This window comes from Eucalyptus grandis, chromosome 8 (genome assembly GCF_016545825.1).
Source record: "Eucalyptus grandis isolate ANBG69807.140 chromosome 8, ASM1654582v1, whole genome shotgun sequence".
NCBI classification, from domain to species: domain Eukaryota; kingdom Viridiplantae; phylum Streptophyta; class Magnoliopsida; order Myrtales; family Myrtaceae; genus Eucalyptus; species Eucalyptus grandis.
This window is the reverse complement of record NC_052619.1, coordinates 9812480-9834297: the sequence shown is the minus strand read 5'-3', so window position 1 is coordinate 9834297 and position 21818 is coordinate 9812480. Positions and strand designations below refer to the sequence as shown.

At 40.9% G+C, this 21818-nt stretch overlaps 4 protein-coding genes across 7 annotated transcripts; 3 read left to right on the top strand and 1 right to left on the bottom strand.

Moving 5' to 3' along the window:
* The first annotated feature begins 885 nt into the window (after positions 1–885).
* Positions 886–4780, top strand: LOC104456378 (pentatricopeptide repeat-containing protein At5g16860). 4 transcript variants are annotated; one of them, XR_005545138.1, is made up of 3 exons: positions 886–3512; positions 3920–4001; positions 4455–4780. XR_005545138.1 is itself a non-coding variant. In XM_039298724.1 (2 exons), the coding sequence occupies exon 1, from the start codon at positions 895–897 to the stop codon at positions 3505–3507; it is 2613 nt and encodes an 870-aa protein (XP_039154658.1). In that variant the 5' UTR covers positions 886–894; the 3' UTR covers positions 3508–3512; positions 4455–4780. The 4 variants fall into 4 exon arrangements, 2 of the variants coding, with proteins under 2 accessions (XP_039154658.1, XP_010069456.2); XR_727324.3 differs by having other exon boundaries at positions 886–4001; XM_039298724.1 differs by lacking the exon at positions 3920–4001.
* A 982-nt stretch (positions 4781–5762) lies between these two features.
* LOC104456377 lies at positions 5763–9116 on the top strand. Its single transcript, XM_010071153.3, has 2 exons — positions 5763–6406; positions 8777–9116. The coding sequence occupies exon 1, from the start codon at positions 5972–5974 to the stop codon at positions 6374–6376; it is 405 nt and encodes a 134-aa protein (XP_010069455.1). The 5' UTR covers positions 5763–5971; the 3' UTR covers positions 6377–6406; positions 8777–9116.
* Positions 9117–10024: 908 nt separating this feature from the next.
* LOC104456376 (N-alpha-acetyltransferase 40) lies at positions 10025–13772 on the top strand. The gene is made up of 9 exons (XM_010071150.3): positions 10025–10221; positions 10355–10457; positions 10595–10674; positions 10820–11149; positions 11345–11421; positions 11780–11822; positions 11918–11986; positions 12862–12922; positions 13258–13772. The coding sequence occupies exons 1-8, from the start codon at positions 10153–10155 to the stop codon at positions 12871–12873; spliced, it is 783 nt and encodes a 260-aa protein (XP_010069452.2). The 5' UTR covers positions 10025–10152; the 3' UTR covers positions 12874–12922; positions 13258–13772.
* A 1319-nt stretch (positions 13773–15091) lies between these two features.
* Positions 15092–17825, bottom strand: LOC104456375 (type IV inositol polyphosphate 5-phosphatase 9-like). Its single transcript, XM_039299465.1, has 8 exons — positions 17539–17825; positions 17304–17458; positions 17099–17206; positions 16677–16974; positions 16325–16509; positions 15710–15818; positions 15466–15617; positions 15092–15379 (listed from the first exon to the last, which is right to left on the bottom strand). Exons 1-8 carry the CDS (start codon positions 17557–17559, stop codon positions 15178–15180), a joined length of 1230 nt encoding a protein of 409 aa, XP_039155399.1. The 5' UTR covers positions 17560–17825; the 3' UTR covers positions 15092–15177.
* Positions 17826–21818: the final 3993 nt, after the last annotated feature.

Genomic DNA, 21818 nt, shown 5'->3' with positions numbered 1-21818 from the left:
AAAAACCACCTGAATCGGAAAAAAAGAAAGGAAAAGGAAAAAAAGGACGAGCAGGAGAGGGAACAATCGGAAAATTCTATTTAATGGATGGATAGAGCCGCATTTGATCCCACGGTCGTCGTCAATTCCGCTAACAAATCTCCATCTCCCCCATCAGTCTTTCGTCGGTTAAGAGTCAATTCAATTTCTCCAATTGGTTATTTAGGGAAACTAGATTGTGAATTAATTAGGGCAATAGCATGTTCATTAAGACACGATTAATGAACAATCATTGCAATTACTCGAATGTTTTGTTGAAAGGAGAGTGATTAGGGATTAGATTTCTAAAGATTTCGAGAGGAGAGGAGAAATTGCATCCCACGCACATATATGATGAATGGGTAAAATATATAAATAGATGGGTCTATGATATCTCCTACTATCTAATAATGATTGTAAACAATAGGTTATAAATCCCGAAAATCTCGGCATAATGACCATTTGGCAATCATGCACTCATATCGACTCTCTGTCATTGTCCTCGATCAATGTGTCGATAGGTCTTTTGTTCATTAATTATATTATCTTTAAAACTCGGCTCCAATCCAAAATTGCTGACTATTAATGACTTCATTAATTAACCTCTCTCGAATTGTCGCAAGCGAGTTTCACGCTTAATTTTAAATTTCCTCCCCGGTCATCTCGACTAAATTTTAAAGTCTTGTCTATCAAGTTCATTATTCGTGGATGATAATAACAATAATGATGACGAAGAAAAAGAAGATATTTTTTTTTTTTTTTTTTTGGGTTTCAACACAGCTAGATAATTACTTTTTCAACCATGAACTTCACGCTTTCGGTATATAACATGACAACACATCGTCGACACCCGCTAGCCCTCTGCAGCCTAGTCGGATGCTGCACCGTTCGATCCTCCACCACCAAGACCGAAAGCGACTTCTCCACCGTCCATTCCCGCCCGCCATCCCGGCCTCCCCGTTCTCTTCGTCGCCTTCCTCCGCCTCCGCCGCCGCCGCCGCCGCCGCTCCTCCCGCGATCACGACCGCGTCGCTGCAGCAATGCGCTTCCCTGCCCCGAGCCAAGCTGCTCCACCAGCAGACCCTCGTGCAGGGCCTGCCCCGCCACCTCGCGGCCCGCGTCGTCGGCTCCTACATCGCCTGCGGCGCCCCGGCCCGCGCGCTCGCCCTGCTCGAGCGGGTCCCGCCCTGCCCCTACTCGGTCTACTGGTGGAACATGCTCATCCGGCGGAGCGTCCATCTGGGTTTCCTCGACGACGTGCTCGGTTACTTCCGGAGGATGCAGAGGCTGGGCTGGCGGCCCGACCACTTCACGTTCCCCTTCGTCCTCAAGGCCTGCGGCGAGCTCCCGTCGTTCCGTCGGGGCGCGTCGGTCCATGCGGCCGTCTGCGCTAATGGGTTCGAGGGTAATGTGTTCGTGTGCAATGCGGCGGTGGCCATGTACGGGCGGTGCGGCGCTTTGGACGATGCGCGGAAGGTGTTTGATGAATTGTCCGAGAGAGGGATTGGTGATGTCGTCTCTTGGAATTCGATTGTGGCTACTTATGTTCAGGCGGGGGATTGTAGGAATGCGCTCAGGTTGTTTGATCGGATGACCTGGGATAGTGGCCACGTGCCTGATGCCGTTAGCCTCGTGAATGTCCTCCCTGCTTGTGCTTCGCTTGGTGCATCGATACAAGGAAAGCAGGTACATGCTTTTGCCCTCCGTAGAGGGTTGTCTGAGGATGTTTATGTGGGTAATGCTGTGTTGGATATGTATGCCAAGTGTGGGATGTTGGATGAAGCGAGCAAGGTCTTTAAGCAAATGGAGTTTAAGGATCTTGTCTCATGGAATGCCATGGTCACTGGATACTCGCAAGTCGGCAGATTTGATGAGGCTTTGAGTCTTTTTGAGAAGATGGAGGTTGAGAAGATTGAGTCGAATGTGGTGACATGGAGTGCTGTGATTGCAGGGTATGCCCAGAGGGGGCATGGTCATGAGGCTCTCGATGTCTTCAGGAGGATGTGCCTTAGTGGGTCAGAGCCTAACATTGTCACTCTCGTTTCTCTTCTCTCAGGTTGTGCATCTGCAGGAGCATTGCATCAAGGAAAGGAGACTCATTGTTATGCCATCAAGTGTGTTCTGAATAAGCTAGACAATGATCCGGGGGATGATTTAATGGTTATTAATGCTTTGATCGACATGTATGCCAAGTGTGGATCTGCTGGAGTTGCTCGCACCATGTTCGACTTGATAACACCAGAACATAGGAATGTGGTAACATGGACTGTGATGATTGGCGGGTATGCTCAGCAGGGGGAAGCAAATGGTGCTTTGAAGTTGTTCTCTGAGATGGTCAATCAAGCAAACTTCATAAAGCCAAACGCTTTCACCATATCATGTGGCTTGATGGCCTGCGCTCGTTTGGCTGCCCTGAGGTTTGGTACACAAATACATGCCTACATATTGCGAAATCAATACGACTCTGTGATGGTGCATGTGGAGAATTGCCTGATAGATATGTACTCCAAATCTGGAGATATTGATGCAGGTAGAGTTGTGTTTGACCACATGCAGCACAGGAACACCATTTCGTGGACATCGCTGATGACTGGTTATGGAATGCATGGACGTGGTGACGAAGCTCTCTGGGTTTTCAATGAGATGAGGAAAGCAGGTTTGGTGCCTGATGGAGTCACCTTCGTAGTTGTCCTTTATGCTTGTAGCCATGCTGGACTGGTAGATCAAGGCATTGAATATTTTGACGCCATGGACAGAGATTATGGTGTTGTCCCTGGAGTAGAACATTATGCTTGCATGGTTGACCTCTTAGGACGTGCTGGTCGATTGGGTGAAGCCATGAAGCTCATCAAAAGAATGCCTATGCAACCTACCCCCATTGTATGGTTCTCACTGCTGAGCGCTTCTAGGTTACATGGAAATGTTGAATTTGGGGAATATGCTGCTAATAAATTGTTAGATATAGAGTCGGAGAATGACGGGTCCTACACATTGCTTTCTAACATATACGCAAATGCGAGGCGTTGGAAAGATGTGGCTAGGGTCAGGTCTGTAATGAAATCTACTGGAATCAGGAAGAGACCTGGTTGTAGCTGGGTACAAGGAATGAAGGGTACTGCCACATTCTATGTGGGAGACTGGACTCATCCACAATCGCAACAGATTCATGAAGTTCTCACGGACTTGATCTTACGAATCAAAGCTCTTGGTTATGTTCCACAGACGAGCTTTGCGCTCCATGATGTGGATGATGAGGAAAAAGGTGACTTGCTCTCTGAGCACAGCGAGAAGCTTGCTCTCGCATATGGCATCCTAACAACGGCTCCTGGTGCGCCGATCCGGATAACCAAGAATTTACGTGTCTGTGGAGATTGCCACAGTGCCATGACATACATATCTATGATAATCAATCACGAGATCATATTGAGAGATTCAAGTCGTTTCCATCATTTCAAGAAAGGGTCTTGCTCCTGCAAAGGTTACTGGTGACTTCGGTCAGTAAATTATCCTCTCTATAGTTGGGTAGTCAATTCTTTCCATAAAAGAGAATATCTATAAATTTTGGGTGTTGTAACAAGATAGAATTCCATTTATGAGATGGACATGAAAGGCCGGATCATAGAGAGGTCAAACAGGGAGGAGGATGAACTGGAGGTGCCTCAGTTTCAATACGTCTTTTGTTGCATTAGTGGGAAGACATTTTCTTGAAACATGTTCATTTCTGATATCTGTAGTAACCATTCACATTCTTTTTGTGGTGACAGCAGAAAGTAAATGTTGCTTTTACATCTCATTTCTGATGTCCGAGGACTATAAATTTGCTGTAAATTAGGACCATCGGATGTAGCCAACATGTTCTATCTTTCCATGGAGATACTAATGAAAGTGTCGATTTTAACAGCTCAAGATCGAGGGAAAAGTCTCTGAATGTCTTCTTTGTAAATTTGGAAGGTTGAATCAAGAATGAATTCATCTGAGAGCAGGTTCAGAAGGCAATACTGTTGTTATTTAGTTAGCTATGTAAATATATGTGTTATTCTACATAATACTCTTGTGTCCAACTCATAAAATATCTACATAGCAGTTGGAAGAACTTCTTGTTATTCTCGAAAATCTGTTGATATAGCCAATTGCTGTCAATACACGGCATAAGACATGAGCGTTTATATCATCAAGTCTATTGCAGGAGCTGATCCCCATGATAGAGTGCATTAGAACTTTAAGGTTCATTCTCAAGCCGTAAATCTCTGGTTCTCAGTATCTCACTAATCTAAGTAACTGTCTAAATTTTGTAATGTCATTGTCATCAGTGTTTGCCATTCCATTTTCCTTTAATGGTATCGCTTCATTCACAGCTGGAATGGGAATTTACTTTGGATATGAACTTGATGTGGCAGAATCAGATTGAACTAATTCGCCTTCGTGGTTCGGTGCAGGATTTGTTCAAGGATGACTGTTTGTGGAAGAAACTATCAGGTTTGTTGTTAACTTAAAAAGGGAGGTTTCCAGCATTTAAGGATTTATGCTGGCGATAATTGGTCCAGATATTATTACGAAATCAATTATCTCTGAAAACTTAGCGGACATAGTGGATATGTGCTTGATCTAGTCATCTGCCATTTTATCTCATGTCTTAAAACTCTCTGAAAGACCTTGTCAGTATCGTTAACAATTGAGTAATAGAATGCAGGGGATTCCAAGCAATGTGATGATATAAGCAATTTATAGATTGTCTTGTGGAGTTGGAAGGTTTCTCCAATCATATCGATTAAGTCGCCTGTACCTAAAGGTGATTGGATACAATGTTCAAAACTTCAATATGCAGCCCCTATTGAAGTTACTAAGCACATCCCTAATAGCCTCAATATTGCTCATTGCTCTTAATGGTTATCCTCTCAATGATACCGCCGATTGCATGAGTGACTAGGTTTGTTTTATCCATTGTCTTTTGCTCAAATGATGTCTTCACTTCCATTCTGGTTCGGTTTCTGAGCAGATCAGGCATGATGAATCATGTAAACGCAGCATATAAAACAACGAAAAAGCAGACATCCAAACAGATATTACTACAGGTTAGGAGTTCCTGAGATGGGATGCATGCAATTCACCATAAACAAAGAGCATCGAACCAACTCAAAACATTCCAGAGGTCACTTTACTAAAGGAGACTCCATTCCCGTTTTGGGTTTCACGAGCATCCACGGCATTTTCGATGCTTCAGACAAAAGAAATTTTGTCTGTGCTCGAGATTTCGTCGAACTGGGACCCATCTCGGCGGTTGATTATCTGAGCCTTGTCCATTCAGGCCGCTCCACCCCACATGGAATGATACCCATCTATTAAATTTTCGAGCACAAGGTTGATCTCTCGATGCAAACTGATTTTTAGTAGTAAGTGTGATTGTATAATCCTCTTAAAAAATGGAGTATATAAAAAATAATGACACAAATGATCATTTAACATGATATGATTTTTAAACTTTTAATTTATTCAATATTATTCATAAATTTTATCTTATTGTACAAAGTGATTCTTGAACTTTAAATTTGTTCAATGTAATTATATTTAATTTAGTTAATAAATCAATATGATTCTGAAATATTATTCAATTTAATTTTTAAATTATATGAAAATGTCTAATAAATTAAATATGTATAAATCAAATTGCATATTGGATCAAAAATTCAAATATCATTTATGTCATTTTCAATTTTTTTTTTTTTCTAATGAAGTGTGGAAGTTCTAGAATGGCCCAGGCCCGTAGCTGATAGCCCACCAACCATTTTACCAACTTCGCCCACGGAGCCTAGAGGCGGTGGCGCGTGGCTCGCACGCCGGCGGAACCGAAGGAAAAGGAGCGCGCATCGCCGGCCTCATCCTCTTGCTGGTTCCGAATTCGTCGCGGGGAAGAAGAGAACGAGAGAGCTCGAGGGAGAACGCCGAAGCCAATCCAATGTCGGACGCGTACGAGCGGGCGAAAGGCGGGAGGCTGACCTTCAAGGGCGGAGCCCTAGCGTCCCGCAGCAAGTCCATCGACAAGAAGCACAAGAAGAAGCACAAGCAGAAGCCCATGGACGCCGCCACCGCCGCCGCCGCCGCCGCCGAGGACGGCGAAATCGAGCAGCCGCAGGCGGAGGAGGACGGCGGCGGCGGCGGCGACGGGGCGGCGGCGGCGGCGGCGGAGGCCGCGGGGGGCCAGGATATTTACACCATCGACGCGGCGAAGAAGATGAAGTACGAGGAGCTGTTCCCCGTGGAGGCGAAGAAGTTCCGCTACGACCCCAAGTTCAAGGCCAAGACCGTGGAGGACGCGCTCGACGACCGAGTGAAGAAGAAGGCCGATCGGTACTGCAAGTGAATCACCGTCGAGCGGAGTTTCAAGATTCAGGTCTGGTTTTTTTGCCTGCTGTCGCTTGAGTAATTCTCAGGCATTTTTAGGGCATAGGGGATGTTTGATTTTGAGCTGTCGGCCATTGGTTTGTCGATTGTCCGCCTCTTGCGGTAGCTTCTGGTGTGTAATTTGGAGAAACCGAAAGTGATGAGTGTATGATTTAACATCTGTCGTTGCTGCTTTAATTCGTTCTTGTGGGATGAATTTCGTCAAGAAAAATTCTCAGGATTGTAGTTTTAACTTGTCTGTTGGCTCCTGGAGCTATTGCGACTCTTTGAATCTGCGCTTTCGGGATAAATCAGGATAGGAATTCTCTTTTTCTCGCATCGCAATAACTTTTACTTGGAGAGATGACGGTGCTTGCTGTGATATATCTTTGTGGTATTGTGAGCAGTGAGGAAGACTTACTTGTGCATTCCATTGAAATGAATTTCAAATTGGTGTTGTCCAGTGCTTTTGATCCTGACTTTTGTCTGAGCTGACTGTTCTTAGAGTTGGATCAATGTGCGAGCACCTCTTAGTCTGAATTATTTAATCTGTCCACATAGTGTCAGCATGTTGTTGCCTGTTTTCTTTTTCTCCTGGTAGAATCTTATCCCTTGTTTATCCTCATCTTTCTTTGTATGGCGAGTATTTTGCAATGGGGTTGGTTTCAGACAGGAGCCTTGATATGTAAAGTTGAGCTGCTATTATGTCATGTGTGAGTGTTCTGTTTGCAAATTTCCAATTCTACTTTATACTTGGTAACGCTCCCTGCTGGCCTCTCTTGTTTGGGGATCCAACTGACTGTTTCCTCAACCGATGTGCTTTGGCTGCAGTTGATAGTAGAGGTTACTTTGTTAGCTCTAGATTGAATTATAGGAGAGGGAAGTTTATTTATTTGGTTGGGATATCTATGGTCAATTGATTTGCGGGTTTATCCTTTAATGTTGTACTGAGGAAATTAATTAGAGAAAAAGAACTAGTTCTTTCAGAATAAGCTGTTGCAAAACTTGGAATTTTTGTGGTATTCAAGGTGATGGGGTCGGGTGGCAAGGAAGGTGTGGGGTGGGGACCCAGACTGGTGTTCAAACCCTGGTAAAGGCAGAAATGCCTAAAATGACCCAAAAACAAGAGCTGCTCTTCCCAATAGGAGACCTTGATAGTCCACGGGCTCTCATAAAACCATGTCTATAACTTAGGTGCGAATATGCATATCGATAGTACATTGTTTTTGCTATGATAAATGGTAGTTGTTGACTTGGTCAGACTATTGTCTTTCTCTGGTGAATGAGAAGGACACATTTTTCTTTTTTCCATCAATCACGTGAATGATCCACTCTGAAGTAGCAGAAATCTGAACCTTAGAAGGTAATGCATTGATGAATGAGTCGGGTCCGTCCTTCCTTTTAGGTAATGCAGGGCAGCCTCCCCTGCAGTGTGCTATTTTTGGATGTAGTATTTGTTGGATACCCATTTCTCACTATTAGGAGTGAATGGCCCGATTTAACTTGGGGTGTTAATCTGTCAGCATTGTGGAACTCATAATGGCCGATGAGCTACTATGGCAGTGCTCTCCTTTTATGGAAACATGGATAATATATTAATGAGAATCACCTTTATTGTGAGACAAACTGGCAAAGGAGGCACCATTAACCTGAACTTGTCCAAGAGCATTTTATTTGTAACATTAGCAGATTAACTTTCTTGACTGACGATGTAGCTGGTTTTTGCTGTTCTTCTGGTTTTGTCATGGTCTAACTTTGTAGTTATCTGTCTTTTTTTGTTTTTGAACCTATATCTAGTTGATATCTACAGTTTGTTACATTCACATGGAGTGTGCCATCTTTGTTTGCTTGTAAGTTGATAGTATTTCTTTGTTCATCATATCTTATGAGTTAGTGTTGCCGAATGTGGTGTTTGGAACCTTTACAGAAGCACCTTGTTAGTCAAGTGCCTTTTGCAGATCTCAGCTCTCTATTCTTTCTCTTGATGTTTATTGGTAACAGGCTCTTTTGTTTTAATTTCTCACGAGTAAAAAGAAACTTTTTACTTTCCTGAATTTGTGAAAATTATGTGTATCTATGTTTCAACTGTTATGAATTGTGAAAGTTTTAGCTGCTTTGAGATTGAAAAAAAAGTCAAAAGTGCGCCCCACTAGTTTTGGAAAAAGCAAAAAATCTAGAATTGACTCTAAACAGGCCATAAATTTTCATGCATGACTGATTTTACGTATAGAAGTATCCTCCATTTATCGTTCAAATTACTTCTGCTCGTGTTAGATATAATTGCATAATTTTGGTTCTGGACCCAGAGAATTAAACCCCAATTTGGCTTTCGTTATTGTTCTGCCTTCTCCTGACTGGGTGCTATCCGTGGTTTTTGCAGGAAACATGTGCAATGGCTGCTGAAGCTGCTGTTACTCTTAACTGCAACTGAATTACTGAATGTATAGCAAACCGATACTTGTCATCCAAGTTTAGATTGGGTTTGTGTTCTTTTGAAGGATATGGGAAGAGCAACCTTGCTAGTCAGTAAAATAGTCGATTACGCATTCTCCTAAGACTCCGTTTCTGCAGTATGGAGAGAGCTTCTGATGGTTTAGATTGTGCTTAGCTAAACACATAGATGACGTGCTTTTGCATTGTGATCGTGCTTTGTATTGGACAATGCATTTGCTCATATTGACGTAATTATCTGGCCGTTGGCTCCCATGCTGTTTTGCTCCCACCATGTGGTCTTCTGATCAGTTCTCTGAGAGGTTATGCTGTAATTTCTCCTTGATCGTGTGATTGAATCCGGTAATGTTTCCAGTCCATGTCGTTGATTGGCAAGCATCTTTGTGCGAGTCGAATTTGCGACCCCATCGCCGCACCAGATTGCTACGGGAGTTAGGATAGATCATCGGGCCATCCGTTCTGAGGATCTTCTAGGCATTGTTTCCTTGTGATCCAATGATCCTTTTTAGCTCCTCTGGCCCAAAACAAGTTGACTTGGTCACTTGATTCGGATGCTCAGCGTTGAACATTTAGATATTCGATTCAACATATGAATCGCTAAAAGGCAACTCAACCAACATTGAATTCAATAGCAAGTCGTTCCCGTCGTTGTCTCATGATGACAGATTTTTTTCTCTCAATGTCTTAATTTTCTCTACGTCTGACCCCGTATTGCATCCTAGGAGGTCATTTTTTTTTTAAAACCATATACGGATTCCAATTGGTTACATGATAAATTCAAAAATATAGGCTAGATATGAAAAATTACTGGAAGTGTACGTCTTTCATGAAGATTTGCCAGAGTCACTACAAAGGAGACGATGCAACTGATTTCATATATTCATAACTCTAGATGGAAAATTATCAAACAAGTCAGAAGGCCGGCTTATAATTAAGTCCCAAATTCGGGGGCAAAAGACAATTTCGCCTTTATTCTCGGACGGATTTTTTCCCTCCGTGAGAGTAGCTAAAAACTACTCACCTGACAAGCACATGGCCGGAGCCCCGGTCGAAAAATGGCCGGAGCCGTCGACACCGGGAACGGGCGCTATAATCAATTTCAAGAGCTCAAGGGGCCCCAGTGTAAAAACCAAAAAGTTGGGGAGGTAATTTCAAATTTGCGACAAGTGCCTGCAGCATGGGGGACCGGGAGCAAAATCTAATTCGCCCTTCTTGCGCCTCTCCGTCTGGAGACGCAGCTGCTTCAGCTCGCCACAGTCGCTGCCCTACGAAGGAAACCGAACGGAGCTTCCCCAATCCCCTTCAATGGAGTCCGAGTCCAAGTCCAAGGGGCCGAGCGCGCGCCACAAGGAGAAGAAGCTGAAACGCAAAGAGGCAAAATTACACGCACGCGATCTTCTTTTCCATGGAAATCGTCGACGGACGAGCGAACGAAACTCACTCTCGATTTTTCTCCTTTTTTTTTTTTTTTTTTTTTTTGGTGGTTGGTTCGTTCGCTGGAGCGCAGGTTCTGGAGAAGAAGAAGGCGGTGGACGAGCTGGTGAGGGCGGCTTCCTCCGAGACCGACCACCTCGCTTCCTTCCAGGCCTTCCGCCATTACAACCGCAACGGTACGGCCCCGCGTCGTCATCTGTTTCTCCTTCGATACGAGGAAAAATTACCCTCCGTTTGTTCTGCTTCAATATGCTGTCGGAACGCGCGTGTTTCCCGGGGCTTGTCGAGTGACGGTGCCGGGTTAATTGTTTAGGTGTCTCCGTTTGTCTGGATTCGGGGAGTGGAGATAGGTTGTCTTCTTCCGTCAAGCAGTATGTCTGCAACCTGGTTAAGGTACCGAAAGTTGAAGTCTTTTTTTTTTTTTTTCTTTTAAGTTCTCAGCATCAACGCAGAGGAAGAAGATGTCTTTCCGTGCCTCTCCGACGAGCCCGCTGAGTCTTTTCTTAGGGGTTAAACTTTGTTGGGTTCGGGTCTGCAGGCCAACATGGAGGGCCCTTTTGGAGCCGAGTGGCCTGCGGAGGAGAAGGTGAAGCGCCGGGAAATGGTCGCTCCCGAAGCACGCTATATATTCGTTCACGATGTTGCCAGTGCCGGTGCTGACGGGATGCCGTCGGCGGTCGAGGCGAAAGGAGAAGTCGTTGAGAGTGTGTCGGAGATCATGAGCATTGTCGGGTTTGTTCACTTCCGGTTTCTTGTGGAGGAAGAAATACCCGTCCTCTATGTGTACGAGATACAGCTCGAGCCTCGTGTCCAAGGGAAGGGGCTGGGTAAATTCTTGATGCAGTTGATCGAGCTTATTGCTAGAAAGGTATGCTGTCATGTATCTCCGTTTTCTTGTTTCTTAAAAAGATGATCTCTTGGAAGTTATTTGTGTAATTGTTTGTTAGTTTCGAGGGTCAATAGTCGATCTTTAGATACCTTAATATCTACTTGTATTATGTTTCTTTTGCTTAATCTAATGGATTGTTCTACTCTTGCACCTTCCCTTGCATATCTTTTGTAGAATCACATGGGTGCTGTGGTACTTACTGTACAGAAAACAAATTTGTCAGCTATGAAGTTCTATACTAGTAAGCTGAGGTAAATCTTTCATATCTTTCTGTAACTACTAACTGGTGCAAACCCCATATGGATTTTTGGGTGAAGTTGCAATATTATTAGCAAACAGGGATGGAATGGAATTATTTTCTCTAGCTGGAACCAAGTTGCATGTTGGCAATATGTTTTTCTGCTGGTAGTAATTACTTTCCCAGTTGGAGATAAGTTTTTGCTGTTGAAACTAAGAAAGGTTGATAGTTTTGATAGTTTAACCAAGTTAGTAAGAGATCATGTCTTCTCATATTAATGTCATGTTACCTGAAAGCACATCAGATAAGTAGCTATGGTTGGCACATTCATCTTGCAATCAATATCCCAATTACTTGTTGATTATGTGCAGATACATTATATCATCTATTTCACCATCAAGAGTCAATCCGTTGGTATGTTTTCTTTTACTACTTAATGGCCAATGTATTGGAGATTCACAAGTTTACTTTTATCTATTCATCGTAAGGTTCAATTTCTTCTTTGATAGCTGGGCAGTGAGGCAAGCTATGAAATTCTTTGCAAAGCATTTGAAGCTGAAGCCAAAGCTGTGTTAGAGGTATAATTCATTACTAAGAGTAGGATTGGGTGGGATTTACTGGTGTCGACTGATCTTATTCAGCTCTTTTAAGCATGTGTTTCAATGAAACCTCTTCATTCAAGTCAATTCTGAAGTTTGCTATTTTGACATCTATATCTATTTTAATCTGATTGAATTTTCATGAGCACTATTTTTTATCCATGTTAACTCATTGACAGATGGCGAAGTAGTGAATTGTCACTGCTGATTTAATTTCCGATCTACTTTTAGCATATGTCTGGCAGTTGAAGCTAAAAAATCACTTGGCCTGATTATAGGTTTAGGTGTAAAATAAGATGGTTTGTAAATGCTTATGACAGTTAATTGACAAAAAGCAGTTGTTTCTGTAGGAGGCATAGTATCTCGAACCCTTCAGTCATCTGCAGCGCTCACTGTCTAGATGAACTCATTTAGTTGGTCCAGTATGCGATTCTTGTTTGAGATGTCAGAGCCGTGGAATTTGTATCGCAATGGAACTGCCTTTATGTTTGATTTTATGCTCCTTGATAAGGCTATTTTGTACAATATTGTCAGTGACTCATTGCAGCTGCAGATAATGCCTGTATAAAAAAAAAAATTCTCCTATCTTTTTCAAGATTTTTGCTCGTGAAACTACTTGTTAGGGACATTAAAAATAAGTAGGAAACATCACTATTTGATAGTGTCTGGTTTATCTTGTAAGCTATAGGAGGTTTTCTATAGTTTCCTAAAACTAGACAGTATGCTATGAAAACATGCATCAGTTGCAACTTACTTGCCAAAGTAATGCCTTTTACTTCCTATGCCTTTTGCATTCTGTGCTTCTACGAACATTGTTGCATCTATGTGAGTGATGATTACTCTTTCTTTATCAGGAAGGTGATTGAAGTGACTAACAATGACTGTTGAGCCACCCTCTTATTTAGATCAATTCAGGTTTGTTTCATTGTACATCAGCCTATCTCACATGCATTCGTGGTTTGAAATTTTTTCTACATGGTTTTGTTAACATATAGGGAGGGAATTGTCAAGATTCTGATTTCATTCCTTGCCCCCGTAAAATTTGCATGCAGTGAATGATATTGGATTGATGTAATCTGTACGGTAGGATCACTTATTTCATTTGTCAGCACTTGAGGCATATCAGAAATGTTACTTCACTTGACCAAGATGCATATGATTTAGGTTGAGGACTACAGTTCTGTTGTGTCCTAGATCAATTCATCCAGTAATATCTGCTCTGAATGAAAAAAACGTCATCATGTTTTCAGGCCAGTGCTGCTGAAGCGAAATAAAGGGCATTAGTATTTTCTGGCACTGAGGATATTGCAAGTTCTTGCTGAAATTCTGGTGGATATCTTTACCATGAAGCACATTTGAAAGGTTGAGGCCCGTGTTGTATTCCTGCTCCACATTGAGGCTATTAAGTGATGAGGGACATGGTTCTTCTGATTTCTGACTGAATTCGCTCATGCCCGCACAATGCTAAATCTTTCAAGATCTGTTACAGATGCCATAAATCTTATGTATCCAGCCAGGTGAAGGGAACCATGTCCGAATTGTCCTGGATACAGTTTATTGATGTTTCCTGTGGCATATTTTAAATTTAATGTAACAAAAAGAACCCTGAAAATGGTGCTTTTATCATTTGTTGCCTGATTTAGTCTAGAAACTCTTTTGAAAATTGTCTATTTGTCCTCCTTGTATACTTAGAATGCAATCTTCTTGTACTCTATCGGTGTATTCCTAAAATTTTAATAATGATTTTTTTTTCATCAGGTTTCTACTTATCTGCTTCCAAATATAGTCTGAATTTGTCATGGATGGACTTAAATGCAGCCACTGCCATTTTCCAGAATGTTATATTGTGGGCCTGCTTGTAGCTTGTGCTACTTGTTACTCAGGGAGAGCCAAAAGGGAAAAGTTGTTTTGCTTCTTAGTTTTAAATCCTAAGTGAACAGACTTTATGAATTATCCTCTGAAACCTGCAGAGGAGAAATCTCCCATTGCCTCCACCAAGGCAGAGGCAAGGCTTCAGTTTTGGGACTTCAACTGAATGTAGGGATTAAATATATTTGGCGTAGGTGACCTGAAGTGAATGGAGGGATTTTTTAGAGATGAAAAAGATTGGAAAATGTTTGTGTCGTGATTGCTTGAGAGTTTTCAAGGAGCCATAAGTAAGAGGTAAGAAAAAGGAAGTCTTTCCCCCGATGAAAAGTTAGCTCCATCAATAGGAGGAATATTTGAAGGTAATTCCCAGATTTTGATGCGCTATTTTTTTGGGTTGGGATAGCAACAAAGGGACAATCTCTGAATTTAAGGCTGTATTTTTACTCCTGTCATGGTGCTTGATAAATTCTACTTTTCGTTTACTTTCATGCCTTTTTTAATCAAGTCATTTGACTTTTAATTTGTCTAATCAAGTTCTTCTACTTTTACAAATTCTCTAATCAAAACAAAAAAACATGTTACAAGCACGTTCAGCTAGATTTGACTTGCATCATAATATTCTGAACATTTGGCTGTGGAATAAAACGTCAAAAGCGCAATGATAGCGTTTAATTTGGCCTTGAGTTTTCTTTAGCTAATAACCCAGTATTGTGCTTGTGAGATGTTATTATCTTTAGATGCAAGTCAAAACGAGAATTTAAGCTGTAGATTTTTCTTTAGACAATGAGTTAATTATCTTTGGATTTAATTTGCCATCTTCTTTGACCTCCTAAAATTGAGAGGATGCTACACAAACAAAATTGAGAGGATGCCGTCTTCTGTTCTCCATCATTGCACAATCCATCTTTGTAATACTCTCTCTTTTTTTGCTCAGGATAAACGTTATTGATTTTCTCTTTTGTTCTTTTCTTGTGTGTCAAAGTGTCCTTCTCATGTGTGCATACGCTGTAAACTACGGTGTTTCAGAAATACTTGCCAGTGCTTGTGTGTATGTGCTTTGACTTTGTATAAATTCACATCACTCGTGCCTGCTGGCATGCATGGAGTTGGTTTGCTGAATATAATTCAATTCTCATAGTTGCATCATATGCATTTACGATATTAGAAAAGCCACTTCACACTGAAAATGATCGATATTATTTCATAATAGTATATGCTTAATCTCTCTTTCCCGTATGTAGTGACATTTAGTTTTGAATATCCAGTAGAACCATGAATATATGGTACCACCTAAATCTTTATCATTCAAGAACTCTTCTGAATGTTGTTCTTGTATCAATTAATCCCTCGTCGTTAGAAACATCTGACTTCTGCAGGACCCTGTAAACCTCAGTCTCTGCCGTGAAAATTGCTCGGACAGGTCTGTGATCGGACAATGTCGATTCTCCTCGGTCATACAGGCTTTGCTTCAAACCCTCCCCAAACCAAATTATCCGATCGCACCTGAAAAAAGTCCTCCAATAAATCTCATATCTTTCCAGGTTTCTTTCAGTGAACAAAGCATTTTCATATGACGTGTTGTTACTTACCATGCTGGAGCCCGACTCTTTTTGACTTTGGCGTTCGGGTTTCCACCATAATAACTCTCCGAATTCAGGCAGTATTTGTAGGTTGGCTCAAACTTGATCACTCCCTCTTGCCAACCTTGGAAGACATGACCCTCCATGAGCTCGGCCTTCAGCTTTATTAAATATTCACATATTCTTTAATCTCAAGATCCAACCTTGTAAGCCAAAACCTCTAATGTTCAAAGCACATGGTTGACGAGAATACCTGATCCTTTTCCAATAGTAAATCCCACTTCCTTTTCTCGACTAGAGATCGAGTCATGGTGTCGGGGAGGTGGATTCTGTAGTTTAGGTCACCCAGCCAAATCACACGGCTGCACAACGAGTAATTTATTGATGGTTAGGTAAGTGCTTTGCTTTTTCTATCTGTAAGTGGCCATAATAAAGGTACATGTGAAGAGGATGGCGTGAGTGAGTGCTTGTTGAAACGAACACTTGAGAATCGAAGTATTCCTTCAGAGAGATTCCTTTTCTAACTAGTCATTTTTCGTTTATATTGATCCCACCTACTAAGAAAACAATCGGTTGAATACTCAAAAGAATTGACAAATAGCAGAAGAACTTCTGCTTACATCACTTACATATATTTAGAAGAATGCAGATATGGAAGGGGGGGGTCCTTAAAAAATTCATGAAGCCATGTATCTTAATACTAGTGGTTTTCTATGATCTTTTGTAGGACCAATATGCGTGTTTCTACTGGTATAGGACCCTTGCTATCGGGAGGAATATAAACATTCTTTGAAGGAAGTATGCGGCGATACAGATCAATGAAAGACAATGAGTTAAGAAGTGTAGAATTCTCAGTCTCACAACATACTCGTGGTCGAGGATTTTTCTTGGCAAATTGCGCGAGGGGCCATGTGGGAACGTCGTCCGTAGCAATATTTCTATTGCATCTGAGTTTCTGTTCCTCTCATCACCTTCTCTCCCTCCAGAAGCTAAATGACTACAAACGAAGCAAAAGCTTGTTTCCCGCAGCAAAAATCTTACTGACACCGAACCCTATGTAAGCAAGATTTAGAGAACGAATCAATGACTGATCATCTAATAATATCGGCATCAATTAAAGAGATATCAAAGAGCATAAAGTCCTCGTCTCATAAACAGTGACGATAATAACCTGTTAAGCTTGGGTTGGTCTTATTATGTATGAAATGATTAACACATACCTTGTTTCCTAAGCAACCCATTATGCCGCAGCCGACAAAAGAAACGCTCGGATGACTGACGAATTCGCAGAGGTTGCTCCTGATCCAAACGGATATAAATATTCCAACCATCTGCTTACTGACAATACATCGGAAATGTTCTTTTGACTGGCTTCCCACGGTAGGACTATCGTCTGGCCTTGCACGAGAGCTCGACTTGTTGAGAGTTCTGCTTATTATTGCATTCCATTTCCTGGAAATCTTGCTGTTTTCTGAACCCAAAACATTTCCGGCACTCAGTGGAACTATTTCTTGGAACCTGGTATGCGAATACAATCATACATTATATATGTACTAAATTGAAATCGCTCGATGTAGATGAAAGAATCCGAGAATCTGTGCATATAAGTGTTCAAGAGCAAAAATAGAAGCATAATGGTTACCCGAAAACGTATATGTCGGCGGGATATTTCTTTGTATCGAGCCAATATTCGATGTCCATGTCTTCTGGTGGAACAGTGCCTCCAACGTTCCAAGAGCTGACAAAGATCCTGATTATAAAGCACAAATTTGGGTATGTGTAAGTTCCAAGTTAGATTCATTAAAAGGGAAGAAAAATGTTTGAATCTTAGTTGCTATATATAGTACTTGCAAGTTTGCTGATTGCATGCTTTCATGGTGCTGGCATCTGAACTATGAAATTCTGGCAGGATCTCTCTTGAATCTGGCAAGTCGGCAACGATATTACTGCTGCTTAAACTTTTTCTAAGGACCTTGTTAAGCACCAGCTTAGGCCACATAACCTACACAAGAAAAGACAATAATATCAACAAATCAAGCCTCTGAGAGAGAGAGAGAGAGAGAGAGAGAGAGAGAGCTATACTTCTTTTTGTTCTTGTAGCATGGTGTGTGTATCTAGCACGAGTTGTAGTGGCAAGGTGAGGTTCTTAATGAGAATCTGTTCATATCAATTGCATGGAGAGCGAGAGAGAGAGAGAGGGATGGAGGGAGGGAGAGACTCCGGAGGTTTGAGGAGGAGAGGGGCTTTAAGAAAGCGTTAAGAGGAGAATATCGAGATGGAAGAAATAAGGAGGAATAGAATGCAGTTTGCAAGTCGAGATCGATGAGCATGACTTTAAGGTTTTAATGGTGGTATACGTATCCATGCAAGTCAAGAGTTTCTTCGAATAGTTCATACTTAATGAGGAGGACAAGGAAAGAGACAACTCCAAATATATGATGAACCCATCAAAGAAAAACCCCCTGAAAAGAAAGCAGAAAACAAAATAAAATAAAATAAACGCTTGGTAAATTAAGATGTCTTCATCACTCATACAAAAAGCAAAAGAAAGACGATCTCGTCATCTATTTATAATTGACTTTTGCAAATCTGTTTATTTGCTTTTTACATGCTAAATAAGATTTGAGTAGTTGTCAAAGCTTTGTGCATATTGATAGAGTTGCCAACTTGACCTTATTATAGCATAACACATTATCGATAATCTAAGTCATATTCTTCATACATTAACCTTATGATGCATTATTTAAAAAAAAAAAATAGTAGCAATTTAATATCTTAACAAGGGAAGGAAAAAATTGCTTTTTATACCGTAATCAATTATGATAAAATTAGGGAATTGCAACCAGGTTATTCATTCTTTGGGTCCATACAAACTTAAGCGTTTCTAACGTCCAGACCGGAACTAGTATTGCCCTTCACGAGGATATTCATGTTTAAGACATTATGAGCCGGCAAGAGGAAAGGTACTTTCAACAACAAAATGTTATTTATGCTAAGCTTGATAGCTACATGCCACATGGTCGTTTAGTTTCTTATGACCATGTACATAAACTATTCTAATTAGGGTTTCGTTTGCCTAATAATTATTAGGGTGATAGCAGCTATAAATATACCCAAATGCCGTCTCCCCTCCCATCTGTTCCCTTATTCTAATTGCCCTGTTGGACTTGCAATTATTTATCGTCCACTAGCTCCATATCTGATGTATACAGCCATCTTTTTATGCGTTTCATTTAGCATTTGATCAAAGGATTTGATTGGACCATTCTAACGATTTGCCAAATTCCTGGCGAGTAGTATTGCAAAGATGCAAGCTTTGGTCCCCCGCCATTATTTTAGCATCTAGGGTTGAATTTATGAGGACCTTTTCGCTTCTTTTATTCGTTCATGTGGCACTTGCGTTACAAGACGAAAGCAAGCCAGTCCGGATTCTGAAACCATTTCTGGTAATTTGATGGGGCTAAAAGTTTGCTGATTATTCTCGGTAATCTGAAGGACTCTTTTTCTCAATACTGTTGGAGAGTTAGGTCTCAAGTTAGGGAAGCTTGGGCCGGGTCCATCAGGAAATGTTTGCTTCAACCTGACCCTGATGAAGTTTCTTTCTTGCCTAGAAAGCTGGCTTTCCAGGGAAAATTTCATGTGTTTTCCGGATAGCTATCCTGTGCTATAGTGATAAACCGACACCGAAAGAAGTAATACATAGAAAATCATTTTAGGGATAGTGTGATGAATAAAGGTATCTTCTTTGTAAGAAAGCATGGGGATATTTCTTTTCCTGGGCCAAGTGAGGATTTCGCTGCTGTCGCTCATGATCGGATTAAGCTACTAGAATGAGTCGTGCTCCTTTTACTACAAACCTAGCTAGAAGAGTAGTTCAACAAGTCACGACTATTGTCCCTATACTTCTTTACATTTGTAGGCAGGATTGGAAAACTTGATCTTTCGAACCGGTATCTGTCGCTCGTGATCGGATTAAGCTACTAGAATGAGTCGTGCTCTTTTTCTCTTTTTTTTTCTGTTTTTCTTTTTTTGCAGACGAGTCCTTTAATTTGTTTCAATTTGAGGGGTCTCAAAGATAGCACGGGATCTCCTTCGCTTAATGGAAACTTATCTGGCATGAGGTTTCCTTCTTCTTCCTCTTGGAATTTTTCAGACTTTAGAAAATAGGAACCCCATATCATACGAATTACACCATACCCTCCTGGTCATAGCTTGAGTGGAGAAGCTGATCTTTCATTTCTCTAACAGGCTAAGATTCTGGGGTTATATATTGTCCTCCCAAGCGAAAAGAAAACTGAATTTTCGAAACTTGTTTGGCATTAGTCACGAGCACCGGAATCATCCTCAAGCCCAAGTTCTGTAAATAGATCGCGACGAATAAATTGTTAGAACACGTGATCTTTTCACCTTACCTTCGGCTTTTATTCCTTCTTTATGGTGATCGGATGATTTTTATTTTTTTATTTTTCACTGGCTTTCGTGCAATAGGTTTCAGCTTGGTGATCAACTTGATAAGGGACAGAATTTTTATACCCCGTTCAGATTCAAAAGTGCGATCACGGGAGTCAATTATTTCTTCATGATCCAATCTCGAGAATTAAGTTTTTGCCTATCAAGAATTGAATTTAGACTGTTGTGTCTCATTATGTGCAAAAAGTCCCCCTTTTTCTTAACTCAGGTATAACTATAGGGTCTCTCGAATCTAAAATTGCACCTTCAATTCGTATGAATTATAAATATGGGATAATTAACCACGTGATAACTATATTACTAGAAGACAACCAGTACCTTCAAACCCCTTTTAACTAAGAATCTAGAGTGTAATTCAGAGGAATAATCATTATTAAATGCCATCGTTGCTACGTACGATAATATATAGATCTATGGCTCCTAGTATGTGGATATTGCTGAACTATATTTATTATCATAAGTTGTATTCTAAGTTTGGAGTAAGGGCGCGTTTAGTAACAATTATATTCCCACAAACAATTTTTTATCAAAAATGATTTTTTTTTTGTTTCTATTCCCCGAACAATTTCTAAGTATAAGAATGTGCTTAATAACTATACAAAATTATATTCTTAAGATAAAAATGCGTTTGATAAAATTGTATAATTTTGTTTTTTTTTAATTTTTTAATATTTTTATTATATCTTTCCTTTTTTCTTCTTTCTTTTTTTTTTCTTTTTTTTTTTCTCTCATTCTTCCTCTTTTGTGGCCGGTCGCTAGCCACGGTGGCAACCCTTGCCTGGCCATCGCGAGGCTCAGCCTCGCCAAATTTGGGCGAGGCCAAGCCTCGTCGATGGTGGGCGAGCTCGACCTCGCCAAATCTGGACAAGCTCTAGCTCGCCATGGCTTAGCATTGCTGGGGGCCGGCGACGCTCCGGCGAGGTCACCGGCCCTCGTCAGCCAGTTGCTAGTCATGGCCAAGGCTGGCGACCGACCAAAAGGAAAAAAATGAAAGGAAAGGAAAAAAAGAGAAAAAAAAAAAAGAGAAAAGAAAAAATTGTTTCCGAAAATAAAAGTTACTTTTTTTTTTTATTTCTTGTTTCTATTCCAAATTTATTATCGGAAACAAAAATTTTACCAAATATGTTTCTATTTTTTTTTTCCGTTCCCTAGAACAAAAGAATAGAAATAGTTGTTTCGGGAAACATAAATTATTTTTATCAAACATAGCCTAATTTGCTCCATAACATAATCCTGGTCAAAACTAGATGTTGGAGAGGACGGTGATTAATTAGATGACATTCATCAAGATAGCATTGACTGAATTTTCCCTACGAAACCTAAAATGTAGTAGCGTTCCTTTATTTATTTATTAAATAATGACCTTGATCCAGAATAGTTTGCGCACAAGTGGTGCAATTCAAATAGACAACCTTCATTTCTAAGCTGGAAATTTTTAATGTCCAAACCAATTGCACCAGCCACAGGGACTACCCTAAAAGACAGAGCCCAGTTCGAACTACTCCAACTCCTTTGATTGAAGCAACATAGTTTTAGCTATTGTCGTGCAATTAAAATGAATTTCCTTGTTCCCGAGTTCAGCGTTAGGTGGGTATTATACTTTCGAAGTTTGTAGAAACATTCACCAACCATTCCCTAACCAATCATATTCAGGATCTTTACCATCTCGATTTCCACCTTATCGTTCAATTTTTTTAGGGATTAAAGACGTCATCGATGAACTCATTGATTCCTTGAAAATTTGTTTATTATAGGTTTCAAAGATCTATCAATTCCATGAGCATCCATTAAAGAATTCTGCGGTCTTGATTTAGTGCAAGCAAAGCGACCAATCTGGATTTTTCTCCAGTTGATCAACGTGGCCCTCCCAAAAAAGTTTTAGTTAGACTTAT